This window comes from Lagopus muta, chromosome 17, assembly GCF_023343835.1.
Source record: "Lagopus muta isolate bLagMut1 chromosome 17, bLagMut1 primary, whole genome shotgun sequence".
Classification (NCBI taxonomy): Eukaryota; Metazoa; Chordata; class Aves; order Galliformes; family Phasianidae; genus Lagopus; species Lagopus muta.
Window position 1 is genome coordinate 3,651,763 of NC_064449.1, and position 21,140 is coordinate 3,672,902.

The 21,140-nt window shown below is 47.5% G+C and overlaps 2 protein-coding genes across 6 annotated transcripts in view; one reads left to right on the forward strand and one right to left on the reverse strand.

Annotated features, from left to right (window-relative positions):
- LIMK2 (LIM domain kinase 2) overlaps positions 1 to 13,461 on the forward strand; it is a 30,553-nt gene extending 17,092 nt beyond the window's left edge. For 2 of the 5 annotated variants that reach the window (XM_048964103.1, XM_048964105.1), the window contains 14 exons: positions 103 to 212; positions 499 to 687; positions 1,027 to 1,132; positions 1,980 to 2,176; positions 2,881 to 3,067; positions 3,739 to 3,755; positions 5,338 to 5,446; positions 6,198 to 6,329; positions 6,616 to 6,672; positions 6,855 to 6,920; positions 7,302 to 7,476; positions 8,858 to 8,913; positions 10,713 to 10,870; positions 11,432 to 13,461. In XM_048964103.1, coding sequence (XP_048820060.1) covers positions 103 to 212; positions 499 to 687; positions 1,027 to 1,132; positions 1,980 to 2,176; positions 2,881 to 3,067; positions 3,739 to 3,755; positions 5,338 to 5,446; positions 6,198 to 6,329; positions 6,616 to 6,672; positions 6,855 to 6,920; positions 7,302 to 7,476; positions 8,858 to 8,913; positions 10,713 to 10,870; positions 11,432 to 11,588 — 1,716 coding nt within the window. In that variant the 3' untranslated portion in view covers positions 11,589 to 13,461. Of the gene's footprint in view, positions 1 to 102; positions 213 to 498; positions 688 to 1,026; positions 1,133 to 1,979; positions 2,177 to 2,880; positions 3,068 to 3,738; positions 3,756 to 5,337; positions 5,447 to 6,197; positions 6,330 to 6,615; positions 6,673 to 6,854; positions 6,921 to 7,301; positions 7,477 to 8,734; positions 8,976 to 10,712; positions 10,871 to 11,431 lie in introns of those variants that run through there. The other 3 variants (XM_048964104.1, XM_048964106.1, XM_048964107.1) reach the window with 3 other exon arrangements.
- Positions 13,462 to 14,218: 757 nt separating this feature from the next.
- On the reverse strand, positions 14,219 to 20,803 carry PIK3IP1 (phosphoinositide-3-kinase interacting protein 1). Its single transcript, XM_048964108.1, has 6 exons — positions 20,615 to 20,803; positions 20,379 to 20,495; positions 20,179 to 20,295; positions 18,087 to 18,272; positions 17,874 to 17,952; positions 14,219 to 15,827 (listed from the first exon to the last, which is right to left on the reverse strand). Exons 1-6 carry the CDS (start codon positions 20,694 to 20,696, stop codon positions 15,620 to 15,622), a joined length of 789 nt encoding a protein of 262 aa, XP_048820065.1. The 5' UTR covers positions 20,697 to 20,803; the 3' UTR covers positions 14,219 to 15,619.
- Between the last annotated feature and the right edge of the window lie 337 nt (positions 20,804 to 21,140).

Sequence of the window (21,140 nt, forward strand, 5' to 3'; positions counted from 1 at the left end):
CTCCTCAGCTCTGAGGTCTGAATGACCAAATCAATGAGAGGAAGTAGCTGCAAACACTGATGGATTTTGTTTTTGCTGAGCACTTCCCTTTTCTGTCTGTAGGTGGCTGGAGAATACAAGTATCACCCTGAGTGCTTTGCCTGTATGAGCTGCAAAGTGATCATTGAGGATGGGGACACTTATGCACTGGTGCAGCATTCCACTCTCTACTGGTGAGACAGAGTTGCATGCTTTGCCAATGGGAAATTGCATTGCAATGGGAAATTGCATTGCTCCCTGCTCTATGTGTAAGCCACATTTAGCTGACTCCATGTGGTTCAGCTTAATGCTAGGCTAAGGAATATCAGGAAGCTGCCTTTAATGGGAGGGAGAGGGGGGAGAAAGGAGCGGAACAAGCATCAGAACTGTAGTTTAGGGCCACTGCAATAACTCAGAAGTGTGAGTTTGGCACAGTGAGGGGTAGGATGCTACTACAATGACTCTCTTCACTTCTTCCAGTGGAAAATGCCATAACCAGATTGTGCTGACACCGATGATAGAAAAACATTCCACTGAGTCTCTGCGCGAGCAGCTGCCTTATACATTGACACTCATCTCCATGCCAGCAGCTACTGATGGCAAGAGGGGCTTCTCCGTGTCTGTTGAGGGCGGCTGCTCCAGTTATGCCACTGGCGTCCAAGTGAAGGAGTGAGTATGACAAGGCTGTGTGCAAAGCTCATGTCTGTGCAGAGGGAGCTGGTAAAACTTCTGCAGTACTGCTGTCCTGCCAGCTGCTTTAATTGCTGTGGAGGTCTGTCTTGGTGGAACGGGAACATTGAAGAACTGTAATGGAGTAGCAATTTTTGCCATTGAACAGATGATAAGCTCTCCCCAAACCAGCTCAAACCTAAGCACTTACTCTAATGGAAATTAGCGTTGTTTTACTTCAAGGGAATATTAATAGAAAGGGAAGCATTAGAGGTCAAACAGTTTTGATGATTCTGGCCAAATTGACTTTTTCCTCACCACTGTAATACCTGTGTTTAGAGTTAACAGGATGCACATCAGCCCAGATGTCCGAAATGCCATCCACCCTGCAGATCGTATCCTGGAAATTAACGGAGCTCCCATTCGTACGTTACAGGTGGAGGAGGTGGGCAGAGTTCTGTTCTAAAGCCTCCTTCTCATCTCTCTTCCTAAAGCTGTTCTGTCTCTTGGCGCTGTTCTCCCACCCTACATACAGTGTATGTGTTCACCCATGGTACTCGTGCTAGCAGTAAGAACAGGCACAAAGACAAACTTTGCTGCTTACTCTAGCTGAAGAGGGAATTAGGAGGAAATGCAGTTAGGATGCAGTTCTGAATTTGGACATTCACTCATGGAGGAAGATGATAAGGAAAGCATAAAGCTGTGGCATGTTAGAGGATGGAGAGCTGTGAAGAGCTCTTAATGTGTATTACTAGTGAAGTCTGCTGTTCTAATCACCTTAGAGGCATCTGGTAATAGACAGAGGTTCAGCTTATCCTAGGTATGAGGTTACCATTGAAAAAAAATTATATATTTGGTGTCTGCATTTACAAGAAAATGCTTTTTACAGCTATCAGGTGATGCTGCAAGAGTGTAGTGAGACCACCTCTGCTTTCACTACGTGAGGATTTTACTGCTGGCATTGGGTAGAACATTAGGAACACAACAGCTTTGGCAATGTTTTTCAGCATTGTTCAGGGTGAAATCTTGTGCTGTTTTCAAACACTTCTCAAAAAAAAAAAAAAAAAAAAAAAAAGTTGGTCTGTTATTTTTGACCAGAACAGAAGAGACTTTGAATAGCATGAGAAACTTCTGTGTCGTTACCTTATCTTGTCTGGTAGACAACTGTGGTGTGTGCAACTAAACCAAAACTGAACCCTGATTTCTGAAGGGCATTCTGCTGTGTCTCCTCTGTCTGCTGCCATTCATAGTCCTGCTCTTTGCTACCATCCTTCCCTTTGGTTTGCTCGAAGGTGGAGGACTTGATTCGCAAGACAAGCCAGACGCTGCAGCTGCTGATAGAGCATGACCCTGTCTCACAGCGCTTAGACAGGCTGCGGTTGGACTCGCGGCTTCCCACCCACATAAAGTCCCCCATCTCTCCCCACTCCATCTCCCCACTGGACATCAAGGAGAATCTGGAAGGAACGCTCCGCCGACGATCCCTCAGGTAAAGCCTTGAAGGCTCTGACTAGCTTGTCTTTGCCCTGTGCTCCTTGGCTGGGCTGCTCTGTGCTTAGGCCCCGTGATTGAAAATGACTGCAGAGATGTGACTAATCCATGGTATGAGCCTTGGTATGAACCACTGGTGAAGCAGTTGAGGCCTTCACATCGTACTGCTGGATGCGCTGTCTTTGTTCCCTGTCAGGGTGATAAACTTTACTTAATAAAACTGAGGAGTTCTACTTCTACCATAGAGAAGATACTGGTTTTATGGTTAGAAAACAGAAAGTCAGATTTTTATCAGCCTTCAATGGCTGGGGAAGAATGTGTCCTCAAAGGGAATGTGACTGGTAGTTGGGAAAAAAACCTTGTTTTTATAGACTGGTGCACTCAGTCACTTGTTCAGTCATTTGCCAGTATTTTAATCTTTGCTTAGAAGTAATGAAAGATGCATCTTCACAGCTTCTTCCTCCTCAGGAGCTCCACCTCTAATTGATAGTGCAGGGGATGCATTGTTGTTAGGCGCTTCAGGCTTGGAAGTTGCTCTGGGTCTGTGAGGAGCTTCCACAGTGCTGGGAGAGTATCTGACTTTTGTGATGTGAAGAGCACTAAAATGCATCTGGAAACTGGTCCCTTAGGAGCTAATGATGATATACGTTGAACCAAAAGCTTCCTAGCAGCTTTACTGATCTCACTGCCTTTACTTTCTAGGCGAAGCAACAGCATTTCTAAGTCTCCTGGCCCCAGTTCTCCAAAGGAGCCCCTCCTCCTGAGCCGCGACATCAGTCGCTCTGAATCTCTACGTTCCTCTTCTAGCTGCTCCCAGCAAATCTTCCGGCCATGTGATCTCATTCATGGAGAAGTACTAGGAAAAGGATTTTTTGGACAAGCAATCAAGGTGAGGGACCTCCCCAAGCATTCATCAGTTACTTTGTCTACAGCAGTCTATCTCGTAAACCTCGACAGTGTGGCCTTTCTTTGTCCTGCTGATAGTGATCAGTCTTGGAACTCACCTGGGCTGCTCAGTGAGATCCATTTCTCTGTTTCTTTGTCCCTTTCCAATGTCAATCTTGCCTATACTGGCTCATCTCCTGAGTTAGAGTGCCCATGTCACTGCAGGCACCTGGGTGAAGTGGGGAGAGTAGGGAAGTGCATTAAGTCCCCAGTTCAGTATTGCTCTTCCACCATTAGTGTGGCATACTGAAGGGTTTGCCAGGCTGATTCAGTGAGCTTAGAACTGTGATCAGAGCCTAAATGTGGTGGTAGCCATCAGCTCTTACATGGCTGTCACAGTTAAAAATCTCCATTAATAGCAGTTCTGTTCTCTTGCCTTTAAGCTGATCTTGAATAGGGGTGCTTAAGGAGCTGTTATCCTAGCATCTGCAGCATCAGGGCAGCTTTGTCTGCTTTATTGAAAGTGGTATGAGCTCCTCAGTACTCAAATATTCAGCATGTTATGGGACTTCTCTCCTTACACCTCACTCATCACGTTTCCATGGATGGTGGTGGGCCAGTACTACTATACTATACTGTACTAATGAGGATATTTCTCTTCTCCTCTGCTCATAGACAAATAACAGGTCCAGGTAAGCAGAACCTTTCCTCTGTCGCATGCTTTTGTCATCTGCGTCCCCACAGTCAATGGCACAAAGGCATTTTTTTTCTGCTCAAATTACCTGATAGCCATTCTGTTCGGGTGCATGCTCTGGGAGTTAAAATTGACCTCTTGGAGTTCCATGATGACACTTGTTTCAGTTCTGCTGGTATGTCAGCTTAAGAATACCACTTAGCCTTGCCTTGTCTTTGTCCCTACACTTCCCTTTATCTTTGGGTATTAGATATCCCTGGCTTTCATGTCCCTGGCTGAAATGCATAGTGTTCCCTGGCTCGCTACTTATATATGGATGCTTGATTTCAAATGGGAGCAGAAGAATTTCGTTCTCTTGCTTCTGTTGTGTTGTTCTATTATTTCATGCATTCGTATTCCACCTGTATTAGCCCTGCTATGTCCCGTGGTTCAAATGAGAACTAAAGTGCCACAGTGTTTGCAAAAGCTCACAAGCTTCTGAAATATTATAACTGGGCCTCATGCTCTGGGTTGCAATTCTAGAGGTTTTCTGACAGATGTTTTATTTAAAAGGTATGAGGCAAAAAAGAAACAACTTTCTTGATCTTTGGATTGAATTTTAGTTGCAGCAAGTACCATGTCTGGTCAGAACAGTCACTTTCTGTTCCTAGAGAGAATGTGGTTATTTAGTTACCTAGAAATTTCAAAGAGATTTAGCTATCCAAGCAAAGTGACTCCAAAGGGAGACTCCAAGAAAACTCACTTATTAGAATTTGGCACATTTCTATTCACTCCTGTATCTGTACAAGCAAGGCAGAACTGATCAAAAGAAACCTCTAGAAAACAGCAGAATGCCATAAACCATCTGGATACAGGCAGCTCTTAGAATTGGAAATGCTTTCAGTGCCAAGAGCTAGGAAGTGCACTGCCCAGTGTTCATGGTGTGTTTTTTCTGGGTGTGTGCCATATTGGGATATTTCTTGTAGGTAGCAAAACACTGCTCCTAAGGAGCATGGTAAAACAACTGCCTCCTGCCTTAAGTGAACATTCTGTGCAGCCTAGTTCTTGCACATGATTAAGTTTGATATGCTCATCAGAAACCAGTCAGCTTCAGGCCTCCATTAATACCAAAGCATACCAAAGTGTAGTGTAGCTTTGCGTTGTTTGGTTTCATTTCTTATGCAAGCGAACGTTAATTTCTTTGCTGATACAGAATGCAGCTGATAGAACCTGTGTATAAACTGCGAGCATCATGCTGGGCAGGTGCTTTCTGTAAGGCAGCTTGAGACATGCACAAGTACAGATCTGATGCCTTCAGAGGTTTTGACAGCTCTGCCATAAGCTTCGTAAAAAGGAGACTTTAGCTCTGGTTCTTGGGATGCTGCTGGTCTCTTGCTATGACCCTCTATCAGCTTTAGGGAGTTTCTCTTTCACTTACAGAATCTTTGAATTCCAAAAGCAGAAATTTTATGTTGTTTTCTTCAGATCCCTGGGCTCTGAGTTTTTTCTTTAATGCCTTCTCTGGATAGAGGGGGAGGATGTTACTTTTCAGAAGAGTCGCAAGAGCACTGGAGCTATTTATTCTTGAACTTGGCCTGTAGTTGTGGTTTCTGTTTCCATCAGGTGACTCACAAAGCAACAGGAAAGGTGATGGTGATGAAGGAGCTGATTCGCTGTGATGAGGAAACGCAGAAGACTTTTTTGACAGAGGTAGGAGCAAATTTCCAGAAGTTTCTGAGCCGTGAGTGCAGTGACAGTCCTCCATCTTCCCCAGTGAGAGCGTTATCATGCCAGCAGACTGGCAGGAATCAAAGTGCTAAGGAGGGAGATGTTGCACCAGAGAGAGCCTGACACCAGCTGAATGTTTGCTGCAGCAAAGTGTGACTTGCTTACACTGTGCAGTAGCCATGACTTCAGCTCTCAGTTCATTAATTTTTCAGTGATATAAAACAGAGTCTGATGCAAGCAGCTGTGCAAATACATAAAGGACTTTTCCCTTGAGCCTTTTGCACAAATACAAGTGATGCAGGCCAATATCCATAAGATGTTTAAGACTGCTGCTGTATTTAAACTATTTTCTTGGCGGCTGCCTACCATGTTTTTTCAGTCTCATTTAGCTTAAAGGCAGGCAGCTCCCTAAAGAGCTGACACCACTATTCTGATCCTGACAGGCAGTACAGAACAGATAGCTGCTCTGCAGAACTTCTGTCTCTGAAAAGTTTGCTGAACCCAAGGGTGCTTTCCTTAAAGACTAAGATCAGGTTAATTGCATGATGTGGAAATGAAGAGGCAAAAGGCAATTGAATGCTTTATGATTAGGGGTTGAGTGCACTCTGGTGCCTGGAGGTAACCTCCAGGATAGGAATGCTGTCCTCTGTTGGACAGGAGCAGTATAAATGTACAGAGAGGATTTACCAGGAGTTGCTTCATTCATGCTTTGAGATGTGTTTCTGTTTCCCAGGTGAAAGTGATGCGCAGCCTGGATCACCCCAATGTGCTGAAGTTCATTGGTGTACTTTACAAGGACAAGAAGCTCAATCTCCTCACTGAGTACATCGAGGGTGGCACCCTGAAGGACTTCCTCCGCAATGCGGTGAGCACATGCCGAGGGGAAGCCTGTTAGGCCTCTACTTATTGTGGCATGAGGTTGACAACACACTGTGGGTGTGCCAGCCTTATGATGCTTGTTGATAGTATTTTCCTGTGGAACTGTGTGGAAAAGCTTTTTCTTAGCTGTGGGTAGACTGGAGCAGGAAGTGCCTTTTTGCTGGAGTTGTATCACTGTTTTCTGACTTCTGTAAGAGTCCCTGTAGAGGAGGAGGAGTTGTCACCAGATGGTTGGTAAGACAGTCCCTGACTGGTGAGGACTTGTCTTTCAGGACCCGTTTCCCTGGCAGCAGAAGGTCAGCTTTGCCAAAGGAATTGCCTCTGGAATGGTGAGTCAAACTGTTCCTGCATCACTGGGCAAAGCTCCTGGGTCAGGGTTAGCAGCTTCAGTAGGATGATGATTGAGGGGTTGTGGATCCTGCCAGGCTGCTAGCACACAGTTGTTGATGTTTGTAAATGTGAAGGGATATATTTGCTTGGAAACCCTTAACAGAGTTTTCTTCTGTTCTAGGCTTACCTGCACTCCATGTGCATCATTCACAGAGACCTGAATTCACATAACTGCTTAATCAAGTTGGTGAGCTACGCATCTCTTCCCCACGTCATCTTCCTTCCCTGATTCTCTCCACATGATGTTGAGTTCACAGCCCTCACCAGTCAGAGTGGGACTAATTTCAGAGAGGGTTTGGTGCCCTAAACAAGGGAATTTCATCTTCACATAAGATTTTCCAGCCTGATCTTGCTTTCACTGTTTCTTCACTGATCTCTTACCCCCTTTCCCAATAGTGTCTCCTATTAACAGTCAGTGTTATAAGAGTCAGTTCATCTCAACTATTAAATACTGACACAGCTGCTTCTGTTCTTTTCGCTGCTGCTGACAGTGAACAGGAATTGCAGTTTCTCTGCTCCTGAAAGGAGCTGGGGGAAGTCAGCAGTTTGTTCTAAATCCTCTGTGCAGGATAAGACAGTGGTGGTGGCTGACTTTGGACTGTCTCGGCTGATTGTGGAGGAAAGAAAAAAGCCCACTCTGGAGAAGCCATCTGCCAAGAAACGAACCCTGCGGAAGAGTGACAGGAAGAAGCGCTACACAGTGGTTGGCAACCCGTACTGGATGGCCCCAGAGATGCTAAATGGTGAGACAGTCATACCAGGCTGCGGGTGAGGAGCCAGCCTGTGTCAAGGATAGGGATGATAGGATTACAGAGAGCTCCCAACCTTAGCAACGATCAAACCTATGAGAGCCTTTGTTTTCAGACCTGTTAACACACGAGTGTATTTATACATGCAGGTACCCTAGCTGCTCTTCTTTTGCTGTACCTGTCCTGATAAGCCCTCATACTAGCAGAGGGAATGTTTCTGGCAGACACTGGGATTCTTCAGGAGAGTGGCAAAACTAAACTTGTTACGGTACAGTACCTGAAAGAAGACAGACCCTCAGAACAATTTCTGTTACAGTTTCACACTTTGTAACTGTCCCTGGAGACATGGAGTCATGAAACTCCAGGAGGCTTATGTGTGTGGGTGTGTAGATCCAGGGAGAAGCCATCTGCAGACAGGTTTGGTGAACTCTTGGGCTTGGGGTGAGGATAGGAGTTGTCCAAGTGCAGGGAAATCTGTTTTTTGGCTTATAGCCCTCAGTTTTGTACAGAATGAACTGTGTTCATTAGAAGAAAAACTGTCCCTGCAGGAGTTGAAGTAAGGGTGAAATATAATGGATTCAATTTCCTCCTAATAAGCAGGTCTGTCGGACTGGGCTGAGTATTTGGGGTGGCTATGTTATCAGCACTGCCCAACCTAGCTCACCAGAGAAAAGAGGACTTGGCTCTTCTCCCCATGCTCAACAGTTCTTCACGTTGCTTTCTTGTGTACTCTCCTGTTTTTCTTTAAAGGCCTGCAGGCTGCTGCTTGAAGGCTGTGTCAGACCTGGCATTTGTCAGGAGAATAGCAAGAATGCAGTCTGACGTCACCTCTAGAAAAAAAGCTGTTTACTGGATATTGGCTTGGGAGGGGTGTGTCTGTAAGCAGAGAATGGCCTGCTGGAGCCAGTCTGTGTTCCCAGATTCAGAGCACTGCTGGTGTGTAATTTATTACCTCTGCAGTCGCTGCAGTGGGGACTGGCTGCTGGTGAAGCTGGATGCTGACTTAATGCTATGTAGAGAGGCACTAGAACACCAGTCAATGGAAATGGGCAGCTTTCCATAGCTATCTGTAGCATTTCCTTACATCTCTGGTATGTGAAGTTTCCCTGTGTTGTCCTTTTCTTTCCCAGTACAAGACAGAAGCAGAGTTAAAATATGTGACAGTGGTGTATACAAAGATGCAGTTCATACACGTATCTTGGGGCAACTGACCCTGCTCAGATTTAAGCCTTGCTTTGTATCCCATTTGTAGGGCCCTCAAGGGAATAGGATTAGTTAAGCTTTGGAGGCCAAGCCTGAGAGATGCTGGCAGTTCCTGGAATAGCTGGGTGAGGAGTTGTCTGTCACAAAGCTGAATGCCATATGTTTCCTGCAGGACAGAGCTATGATGAGACAGTGGACATCTTTTCATTTGGGATAGTTCTTTGTGAGGTAAGTCCAGGACATAACATGGCATCTTCAGTGGACTTTCCTTTCCCTGTTGCCATCTCCTTTCATGCATTTTATCAAGCCCTGTCATTGAGTGTATAGCCTTTTTTGATTGCACAGTGAATTAAGCTGGGAGTGCAGGCTTATTCCACATCCATCCTCTTGTCAGGTACTGATCAGTCCTAGTATCCATTTTCTTAGAAGAGATGTTCCCCAGAACTATGATTTTTATTTTTACTTTTGTTGCCAGAATAAAAGAGTGCTCAGCTGCATATCCTCAGTAAATTCAGGACTTCCAGTGTAGAAGGCACTTGATTTCAAAGGAGAAACTGAAACCTTTTTGCAGCTCTGTTAATGAAGCATACACCTTAAGGTCTGCTGGCTTAGCATATCTCTGAGCCATCGCACAATCTTATGCCATAATGGGCTTTGCTGCCTGCAGAGCAGAGAGCACCACTTAAGCTGCAAGGTAATTAAGTTACAGAAGTATGTAAGACAGTGAAAATACAGATGAAGGATGAGGTGTTAGATATACAGGTAATGCAACAGTTACAAGAACACTAGGAGAGACCCAGCACAGTTTCGTCTTCAGTGTTTGGATATAAAGAGAACAAAGAAGGTATCTGTGCATAAATCTTTGTGGCTTCACCAGGAGCTGTGTTTGCATTGAGCCCTCCTCTTGGACAGTGTTGTGGTTTTGAGTGATAGATTTAGGAACGTAAAAAATCTGTATGTGGGATTAAAACCGTTGTTTCATCTAGGAAAAAAAATGGGGTGGTAGGATATGAACATTTCAATGGTTACCAAAATAAAAATGCTAAAAAAGAAAAAAAAAAGCACTCAAAAAGCAGATAAGGAAGTAACACTGCCAAAATACATAATAGGCATTTTGCTGTCTCGCTACAGGATGTGGTTGTAGTTGTATGTTGTAGTGCTGAGTTTATTGGCATGGAAGAGCCTGAGAGTTATAAATATAACACCCTTTCTGTGATACCTGATGAGGCTTTAAACCTAATATTCTCCCCATGTGAAAATCTGTATTGACACTGACCTTTTTTTTGTGCCCAGATCACCCTAACTCTCTGCTGTGGGGAGGTTCCCTCTTAGTACACTTTAAGTCCCCCATAGGCACTGGAGGTGGAGCACACCTCAGTGAGACAGTGGGGTTTGTGGTGAGCACAAAACTCTGAGTGGCGGGGCAGGACTTATCGCTGTTCCATTCATATGTCTCTCCTGTAACTTTCTGGGTATTGCTTATAGTTGTTCTTTCCACTCCCTACCCTTGGTTGTAGGGCGCTCAATTTGCTACTAACTGAGCAACTTGAAATTTGTGGTGCTGTTGCCTTTGCAGCACCATTTTAAGTCAAGCTCCATGAATATGAAGCTTTGCTGGAAGTGTTGTATGATTGCATGGAAGAGGAGGGATGGGATGGTGATGTAGGTTGTATTCAATGCCTGCATTCAGGGGGGCTGCGTCATCCTGGCCAGCGCACAGCATAGGGACACTGTTGAGTTCTCTGGGAGATGTACATTATCCTGCATCTTCCAGCAGAAGAACCTCGGAGATAAAGTGTGTCTGGGCAATTCCTCTGCAACAGTGGCCATATTGCTGAGTCTGATATGCACAGTGCCTTGCTTATTCCTGCAAATACTGCCATAGGAGAGGAGGAATGGTGTTTTTCTTCTCATTTTCACCCTAAAACTTTGAATGAAGGAGCCCCCTCCCTAATGCTGGGAATTCCCTGCTTGCTAACATCTGGGGACTCTTATTGTACTTCAACACTCCTCTCATTTTTCCCTAGATCATAGGCCAGGTTTATGCTGACCCAGACTGTCTTCCACGCACACTGGATTTTGGCCTTAATGTTAAGCTGTTCTGGGAAAAATTTGTTCCTGCTGACTGTCCTCCAGCCTTTTTCCCTCTGGCTGCCATTTGCTGTAGACTGGAACCAGAGAGCAGGTAGGTTTGGGGCTGGGAGAACTCTTAGGTGAGCTTGGAGGATGTGTGCATCTACCCTTGGTGGAAGGATTGTTTTGCACATAGAGCAGGAAAGGACTGGATTCCAGCGTTCTGTGGGAATGCTCCAAGGCTTCCATGTGAGGAAAGCCTGACAACAGCTTGGAAAGAGAGGCTGCTGCGTATGGTAAAGGTCTCTTAAGCAACATCTAAGACAGGGTAGAGGAGGACTGATTGCTCAGGATTTCTCTCATGAAAAAAGTAGGGGCAGACCTAGGCAGCAGGTATGAAATAGAAATACTTAATTCTATTTCACTTTAGCTGTGAAGTTCACAGCTTCAGATCAGGGTTCCAAAAGAGCTGGACCTTCCTGGTCATCAGTTGTAAAAACTAATAGCCCAAACAGATGTGATCTTGTCTGTCTCTGAAATGGAATGGGGGAAATCATGTTCCTGCTCACACCTCTGTGCAGGGATGGTAGCCTGGATGGACAGCTGGCCCAGCCATTTCATATGCTGTTCTGCTTCATGTTCCCCACTCACACTTCCTCATTGTTGTCCCTAGGCCCCCTTTTTCCAAGCTTGAAGATTCCTTTGAAGCTCTCTCCCTCTACTTGGGAGAACTTGCCATCCCCCTCCCATCTGAGCTGGAGGAGCTGGACCACAACGTGAGTGTGCAGTACGGACTGAACCGTGACAAGTTACCTGAAAACACAACCTAGTCAGCTCGTTCTGCTGCCTGCATCACTTCTGCTGGAGTTGAGCAACAGGGAGGGAGATGCACTTCAGCCACTTCAGGGCATTAACAGGGCACCATGCTGTGCATTCGCTGCATTGCCTCTCTCTCCCCACCCAGTGCCCTCCTCTCAGACATCCTGATTCACTGTGGATTTCTGGCATGTTTCAGAAGCAAAAAGGACTGTTTCCTGCCAACTGCACCTCTGAAAGCTGCTCAACACTATTTTTCTGGCTTGAGAAATGCTTCTCTGGCCTTTTCAGGCTTCTTTACTGTGGTGCCTTAGAACTTGGCTGCAAGCTGTGAAGCCACTCTGGCCCATCAGCCAGGGAGGTAACTGCTATAGGAAACTCTCCTGGGCAAGGACCACCACTTCTGGAACTGCTTCTCCCACTGACTGCCCTGCTCAGAAAGTTGGGAAAATTGGACATCTGGCAAAAGACCCAAACAGGACTGTGTGTGTGTGTGTGTGCGTGTATATGTTTGTGCCTGTGTTTTCCAGAACAGCCCACTGACATTTGACATTGAGGTTGGGAGTGTAAACAAGCCTAGGAACTGGGCAGCTCTCACGGGGAAGCATGTATGCATTTTTGTTTTGAGGTTTTTTTTGTGGGTTTTTTCTTCCTCTGCCTTTGAATACCTCTGAAAGCCCACCTAGAAACACTAAGACTGAGCTCTACCTGCCCCACTGCATGGGCAGCCAGAAAATGAGCTTGTTAAGCATTTTCAGACTCTGACCCTGTACAGTAAGTCTGCCTGCCCAAGGACCTTACCCCAGGTGAGAGCATTTGAACCTGAATGTGTAGAACTGCACTAGACAATGGCTGTGAGCATCCTTGGAAAGGCAAAGCTGCTGGAACTTCTCAGCCTGTGGAAATGAGGTGACAGGATGGCAGAAGGTGCTCTTCGGAAAGGTAAAGGCCTGAAGTGGCTCACACTTTGTGCATAGATGATGATAAAGTGAGATGTGGCCAAGGCTACTTAAAGGATGAACTTGTAAGTAAACAGAAGAGTGATGGAGACTGCCCCATCTCACTAGGAGTAGCAGCTGGAAAACTAATCATTCAGTTGCCATTACCTTATCCTTCCCTGCAAGTTGCTCCCTTTGAAGGTTCTTGCAACTGCTGCTGCTGCAGCACCTAGGCTGATTGTCCGAGCAGAAACTTTCCTTGGGGTCATTCCCTGCTTTGGGGAGAAAAAAAAGAGCTTGGAGTCATTGAGAGGTGAAGTATTTCTTCCTTCAGATGGAGAAGGAAGAAAGCTACTGCTTCAGTGGTGGCCTAATGTGGTTGTCAGAACCAAACAAAAGGTTTTGCTCAGAAGTTCTACAAACCTCTTGGTGTAACTTGATTTTTTTAGTGTGTTTCTTTCTCCCTGCACCTCCCCAACCCTTCAGTACTGAACTGTGGGATGTGAGTGTGAAGTCTTTTCTGTTAGCTTCATTTCACCCCACCCCCCTCATGCTTACCCATGAGTTCAAAATATTCTGTACAATTACATGGGACCAGTCAGCACCTGACACAAGGTGTGTGTGTTGGGGTTGTTTGTAGTCCATGTAGTGGTGTTTTAGAAACACGCAGGGCTCCTTGCACTTTGAGTCAGTGGAAGAGCCTCTCTAAACTGAGTCCAGTGGATTCAGGATTGTTAATAGGATTTGTCCTTTCCTCGCCCTCCCCCAAGGCTGGATTTGAGGGGACCTCGAAGGGAAGAGTCCTAGGTAATGTGTGGGTGAGATTTATGAACTGTGATTTGCACAGCTCCACATTCTAACTAAATTAAAAAAAAAAACAACAGTACATGTATGCTGTGGAAACAAGATTGTGTTGTCTGTGTAAAAATGTAATAAAGCAGGAAACTGCATCTTGAGTTTCTCTTGTCACAGAAAGGCAAAAACAAAACGACACCGGTCAGATATTGAAAGAACTCCTTGAGCCAGGGGTTCTGCCATACCCGGGACTACTGAGATGCTGTGCAAGTGCTCAATGATAACATTCACCTGGAGTGATGCAAAGGGAAGATGCTGTCTAGCTGTTCTGTATAAGACTTGACAAGAGCCAGCAGAACATGGAGTGTCTCCACTTTCCTGAATCGGGGTAAAAATACAGCCCATTCTTAGAAACATCATATTCTGAAATACACAGTTCAAGAGGCATTTGTTTATGCCAGCTATGAAGTGCCAGCTTATGAAGAAGAAATGCCAGCTGTGTCAGTGCCTCCTGTAACCTGCTATGCTGTCTCCTTGCTTTCCAGTGCAAGGCCCTGAGGGACAGAGCTGCTGCTGAGCAGCCTCAAAACAGAACTGACCTGCGTCACTGCAGGAAGGGGCTGTAAGGGAGAGCAATCTTCCCATGAGCCAGCCTACTCTGTCAGTCCAGTTCACACACCCACAGCTGCTTTTTAGGAACACTGCCCAGTCATGGGCTAGCTGCTGGCAGCACTGAGACATGTCCTGTGTCCCTTGTCTGTGCTGGGGAGTAGAGGCACTGCTTGTAGGGATTTACCTTTGGGCCTGACAAACTGTAATAGCATCATCCCCTCTCCTCAGTTGGAAGTCTGCAACAAACAAAAGGATGCTGCTCTGGCAGGCAAGAATATAGAGATGAGCCACAGTCCACGCAGGTTTACAGAGCATTTTTCATTGAAGCTTTAATACAAGGTAGCACAATCTGCACCTTCTCATAATGAGGTATTTAAAACATTTTACAAAGAAATGGTATTCAAAGGCATTTAAAAATAAAACATTTCCCTTTTTTGAATCAAACATTAACACTAAAACCCCTGCTGCCAAGTGCTATTCCCTGTTAGGCCCTCAGCTATAAAGCAGATGGCTAGAAAACTTACTTGAATGGCTTGATTCCCCTGAGGTGGGGATAGATGTTTCCCTGAACTGGCCTTGCCTCGGTGCCATCTGGGAGACACTGCAGCAGCTGTCCTTTCCAAAGTCCCTGGAATGCTGATAAAAGTTGTTATAAAAATCTCTCTAATAGGGCCAGGTTTGGTAAGTGAGCAGTCTTGCAGCACAAGCTGAGCGTGTGCTAAGAGGGCTGGGCCAGAAGCCATGCTGTGAATTTGGGATCTTACAAGAGCAGCAACTTTGTCCTGCCTCAGAGCAAGGGCAGCTGCACTGGGATCCACAGCTGGCTTGACCATTCCCTCCAGAGCTGGCACTGTAGAAAGCTATCTGTCCTCAGTGCTCAACCTGCTGTAGGTGATCGAAGGGCAGGGTTTTTTTCTACACTCCAGAACAATCTGCTGCTAGCCTTCTGGTCTGCTGATCTGTGTAAGTGAGCAGGAGGCAGACCACCTGGACACCTACAACTGTGGCTGTGCATGTAGCACCACAGGGGAATGGAGATGCGCCCTCAGCCCTGGAAGACCTGGATTCGTCAAGACCTTGAGAAGAGCTTTTCCAAATTTACACTGGGGCTAAACATACCATTATTGGTCAAAGCCATCCTTCAAATACATTCTTTCTTGGGGGGGAAAAAAAAACACCACCTGTTCTAGTAGCAGGATTCTGGATAGGATTCTCCAGCTCTCAGCCATTAAAGCAAAAAAGACAGGAACTATAATCAGTGTAATTATCTAGGTCTGCCATGAAGCTCCCCTCAGTCCCTGCAGTACTGCTCCCTCCTGGGCTTCCAGGCTGAAACATAAGTAACAGTGCACACCGTTAAATAGGAAAGGAACAGAAAAACAGGAAGCCAAGACCACACTCAGGGCTATTGATTCTGTGGCCAGGTGTGAACCTGGCCCGTCTTCCCCTCCAGCTCCTTGGCACTCCATGGAGATAGGTGGGAGGAAGCAGCAAGATCCACCACACCAGTCCCCAGCTGGTCATGCACTGAATGTTGCCCTCAAACAGTGATGAATAGCCCATTGCTCTGTCCCTCTGCATCACCTTCATCTGGCTTTCATCAAAAAGAAAACAAAATAGAAATGAACACACGCAACCCCCACGCTCACAGTGGGAAGCTGGAAGCTTCACTCAGCCTGGACGTCTCCTGCCCCAGCTGCTCAGGCACCAGGAGTACCTGCCTGCCCCATGAGCGGGCCACTGCCATCATGTGTGTCCTCCACAGGTGTCTGGTTAGTGTGAACCACAATCGTGTTCTCATCTACAAGCTCACAGGCAGGATTGGTGAACGCTGAGAGTGGCAGTGTGATGCGCTGCATTTCACGCTCATAAACTTTCTGCTCGTGTTTTTCCTTCAGGTCTTTTCCCCTAGATAAGAAAAAATAAATACATACACACATGGTTTGAGTGCCATTGCTTGAAGGCAGAGTCAGTAAAGGTGATATGGCAGAAAAGAAAACGCAAGACTCAGTTCTTTGTTTCATGAAAGGATGTTCCAGCCATGTACAAAGTGCCCAGAAACATACCCTACCACTGGCAGAGGACCATGAGAACCTTTACAAATATGCAGCTAAGTGAAGTCTGTCCCTTCCCCATATTGTCTTATTTACTGACAGTACTTCATCTAAATGATGACTGGAAAGCCAAACTTCTACTAACCACGGAGCTGACAAATGTTTCTTAATACCTTACAGTCCCACAGCGTGGTCTGGTGCTGGGCCAAGGGAGCAGTGAGGCAGCAGAGCCCACTGCTGCACAAAAGAGCTAGCTTCACCTGACAGAAACAACTACTGAAGCTGGTGATAGATTCTGCTTTTGTTGCAACAAACAAACTCATGTAGCAAGTGATGCCATTACTGAATTTATTCAAGCCTGTTTCAGAGCTGGCTGTGCCTGCTGCGGCTGCAGCTAACAGCTTAATACCACAAGTGGCTTCTCAAGCCTACTTAACTTTTTAGCCTGTTGCTAAGCGAGGCAACACCTCTGTAATTTGTACTGAGGAAGATCCGCGTGGCTTTACAAATGGATGGCATTAATAGCATGTTGCCTCCAGAAAAGCTACGTATACCAAAAGCTATAGAACACAGAGGTTTCTCACCACACCCACCCAAACCTGCTAGCTTGCACATACAATTTTGAGAGCAAGGCATCCAGGAAGAGAGGAAAAGCAATCCTGTGCCTGCAGCCCTGCAGTGCATATTCTGGATCTGGAAAAGCAAAGCTGCATTAGGACAAAGTTCAGTATTGCTCCTTCCTGCCAAAGAAAGGAGTGAAGTGGGGCAGGCACCACTCAACACCTCCCGAGGCTTGTGATCCCCAACAGGCAGAGCTGCTGGGGTTTCCAGTCGGCACATAAGTGTTTTGGCAGCTTTTCAAAGCTGCCTACAAGTGTGCAGCAGCGGCTGCCAATCCTGCCAGCACACGAGACAGCGTTCTCTGAAGTGACAACTCAAATCAGATTCTTCAACAAGCAGCGCTCTGTGTTTTGCCCCTTATGTAACACTCCTCCCTCTGTTTTTTTTTCTTCTGTCGGCATTTATTATAAACACTTACATAAGGACGTGTCCTAGCTTGGGAAAGGGCTCCTTCTGCTTGGCTGTGTCAGGCTGCTGTCAAACAGCCAAAACAGAACAAACCTTCCCAGAGGAGACAGCCTGGGCTTTCACTTGCTGCAGCTATACTGGTACTTGCTAATCCTGCCCTGCCTGTTACAACTAACCTGCTTCCTATTACCACAAACCCTTCTGATGCTCAGATGCTGCTGAGCTACAGAAAGGTTTCTGTGCAGCGCAGTGAAGTGGCCAAACAAGTCATAACTTACACATCAATCAAAACTGACCATAAAGCAGACAGGAGCTTTAGAAAATTGAACTTTTCCAAAGAGTGCTACCCAATATGCAGCTTCACAGAATACAACACGTGTGGCAAAGGACTCACCAGTTATTTTTCTCCTAAAGTTACCTAAACTAGGGAAAGCAGGCGAAGAGGTGCCTGCTGAAAGGACTGCTCTTCTGATCGCAAAGTAAACTTCCTGTGAGGGCACCTGGACTCTGCTCTCTACAGCTACCACCTAGAAGTCAGCTCCTCTAGAAGCACCTGAGAAAGCCACATCAAATCACACGCATCCACATCTCAAAACAAACAAACAAAAAGAGGGCTGTTTGAAACTTTAAATGTGACAGGATACCATACAGACGTATGAAATAGAGAAGAGTGGGATTAATTCTTAAATTATTCTTTTCTTGTTGTGACAAGATAAGCTCTTGTACAGTTTGTGATGTTTGAAGACTTACGCATCTATTTGTCTTTTCATTAGCATCTGGTTGGGTTTGCAGACATTCAGATATTCCTGATTTGTATAATCAGGATTTTATGCCTAAAACAGCTTTAGGACAAAGGAGAGTAGCCACTGACCTCTTATAGATGTATCCCACGACAATGCCGGCCCCGATGGCAATGATTATCACCATCATGATCAGCCCCAGCACATACCCTGTGAAGAGGGAAAGGAAAGAGGCAGCATTGGAAGCATTAGATCCAGTTACAGCAGCACTTTCTGAGCCTCGAAACAAGTCCATCCTGACAGAACTACAGGAATGGATCCAGCTCACAACCCTGTGTTTTTACCTAGTGTCCCTAAGTCCTTCTTTTCTCTGGAGTTCATCTGCACTCTCTGACTTATCCCAATGACGGGCTGCACAGCGGCTGCCTCACTCCGGGAGGGCAAGGTATCAGCTGGTTCAAACACCTGGTTGACCTCCTGAGAAATATTAACTTCTGCTGTAGGGACTGGGGCTGTGGTAGCAGTAGCATCTGTTGGGAGGAAAAAAGAGACGTACAAAATACGGAGCATTGATGAGTACTTCCAAATAACATACACCATGTGAGTGGGACAGATCTAGACTGCTATCACCAAACTGTCTTCAAAACCCACTGACAAACACTTATTCCCATGAATAACAAGTTACTATTTACAGTAACTTAAGCAGTTACTGCCAGAAATCCTACCAAGAGAAATGCACTCTCCCTGTTTTCCTCTGACACGAATCCTGTAAGTGTAAGGCATCACCTCAGATGAGGCAGAAGACTGAACAGAATGAAACCCAGGTTCAGAGCCAGAGTCCAGGGGATGCACAATGACTTCATTTAGTTTACAGATCGATATACAGGCTGCAGCTTCAATCATGCTGAACAGACATGAAAAAAGATGATGAGAATCTCCATCTGAAATCTCCCAGGAGTCTATTTATCTCTCTTCTGCCTCAATCTTCCTGACACAGGAAGGTTTGACGGAAGGAGACTCCAGATGGTGTGAAACAACCTAGGACATTTTTACCCAGCCCTCTTTGCAGCCCCGCAGCAAACTCCTTTAGCATGATGGACAGGCTAAGTCAGAGCAACGCTTCGGGCAGCAGAGGCATTGATTTATCTAAGTACAGCATGGCCTTCCTCAGCCAGAGCCCACAGAAAGATGCGTGAGGATGGATGCTCACAGCAGACTCTTTCTCAGCACTGCAGATTTTTATCAACCACATTAATGAGATTTTCAAGAAATCTCTTTCTTTCACGTCACAGTAAAAGCTATTGTAGTAGAATGTATATATTTGTTGCCTCTCTTGAATAACAACAAAAAAACCCTGCTTTTTGGAAATGCCATGCACAGTTTGCATGCACACCTGAAAACTCCCTCCATCTCTCAGCAGGTCCTAGATCTCACCCCACAGCTGTCATTAACCCCATCTGGATTTGCTATCTGCAGCCATTTTGAGTCCTCAGTGGAATGTGAAATGGAAGTACAGATGAGGAATTAGAAACAGGAAATCAGGGTGCCTGCACTGCACAGTTATGTTACTTAAGGTCAGGCCAGAGAAGCTGAACTAAGGGGAGCAGCAGGACAACTACAATAAAACGGTGCCTGCTCTGAGACAAAAATGGCCAAACCCTCTACACATACAGATGGTGTACTGGACGGAAGGTCAGTTAACTCCCCAGATCCCAAAGCTGCAAGACTGTTCTTGGCAGCAGAACATTTGTTTTGCTTTACCTTTAGGGAAAAGCAGGCAACAGACAAGCAGAGCGAAGGAAAGCAGAGGGAGTACGTGTGAGGGAAAGCTGTTTACATGCAAGGCCAGTGATCCCGAGGGACAGTGCAGTGTGTACATCTGGAAAGGCTCAGAGATCTGCAAATAGTCCAAAAAACAAGTGCCTGCTTTGGTCTCAGCCAATCCTGACATCTCCTCTCCCAGAAGCCGGCTCTGAGCTACAGCTCTCCTCCTGGCAGGCTCCCTCACAGCCTGACATGTCTTTCTGACACCCTGCCTGATGTTTTGTTTTTTACTGTCCTCTCTTCACATCTTGTTTTTATCGAGTTTTTCCAAGCCTACCTGTATCCAAACTCACCCTGGCACTCCTTTAGCATCATTCCGACAGCAGTAACGTGTCCTACATTAAGGTCCTACCCACTTTCCGGCGGTTTCTAGATGTGCAGACCACTGCCTTTTATAACACGGCTCAACAGCCCTACACAGACCAGCAAAACGGGTGGAGACCTTTTCTGCTGCCAAGACTAAACCTCCAAGCACAGGCTGGAGGGGAGCCCCGGGTAAGGGGCAGTGGAGATCGCACGGGGACCCCTTCCCGGTGACCAGCCCCCAGTCCGGGCAGGAAAGGACAAAGCCGGGAAGGGCGGCAGCGGGTTCCCGGTTGGGGCCGCTCCTACCTGGGCAGGGAGGGATCTCGCAGGTTCTGCGCTCGGGAATCCCGGCGGCGCCTCGGACGTAGCACCAGGGCGCGGCGTCGCCATTCGGGTTCCGGCAGCTGTCGTGATCCTCGGCGACTGCGGGAGGGCACGAGGCGGTCAGCGCGGAGCTCCCCGCGTTCTGAGCTCCGCCGCCCCGGCCCCCCGCCGCCCGCACCCACCTGCCGGGAGCGCGGCGCCGATCTCGCTTCGCACCGCCAGCCAGTTGAGGCACGGGGCGCCGCCGGAGGCCACCCGCCGGTTCCCGCGGTAGGACGCGCCGTCGCCGCGGAGGCACTCTGCAGAAACACGAGGCCGGGCCATGCGGGGAGGTCCCCCTCGCCGGAGGTTCCCCTCCCTGGGCCAGCCTTTGTCCCCTGCGACAAAGCCGGGCCCCCTCGGGCGGGCCGACACTTACCCTCGGCGCCGCGGGCGGCCGCCAGCAGCAGCGAGACCAGCAGCACCGCGCCCGCCGCTCGCAGCGGGCCCCCGCGCAGCATCCTCGGCGCGGAGGGCGAGGAGCCGCCGGCTCGGCCCCGCCGCTCGGTTGCGCCGCGCTCAGCGCCGCGCCGAGACCTGCCCCGGCGCTCCCCTCCCCGGTAAACAACCGCCGGGCTGCGCTCCCCCCTCCCCGCCTCGCGGCCGCCGCCGGGTCCTAACGCTAACGCTGCCGCCGCCGCCGCCCGCCCCCGGGCGGGTCCCGGCCCCGCGGGGAGCCCCGGGAGGGGAAGGGGTCGAGAGCCGCGGGGCAGCGCCGGAGCGGCCGGAGGGCGCCTGCGGGGAAACGGCTCCGAACCCCGCGCCCCAAAACGTGAAAAACGGCAGGGCCGGGAGAGGGGGCTGCCAGCGCGGAGCCGTGTCTGCACCCCGGGTCGGGGCCGGGATGTTGTTCATCTTCCAGCCTCCCCTCCAGAGCTTAGAACTGAATTCTCCTCCCCCGATTC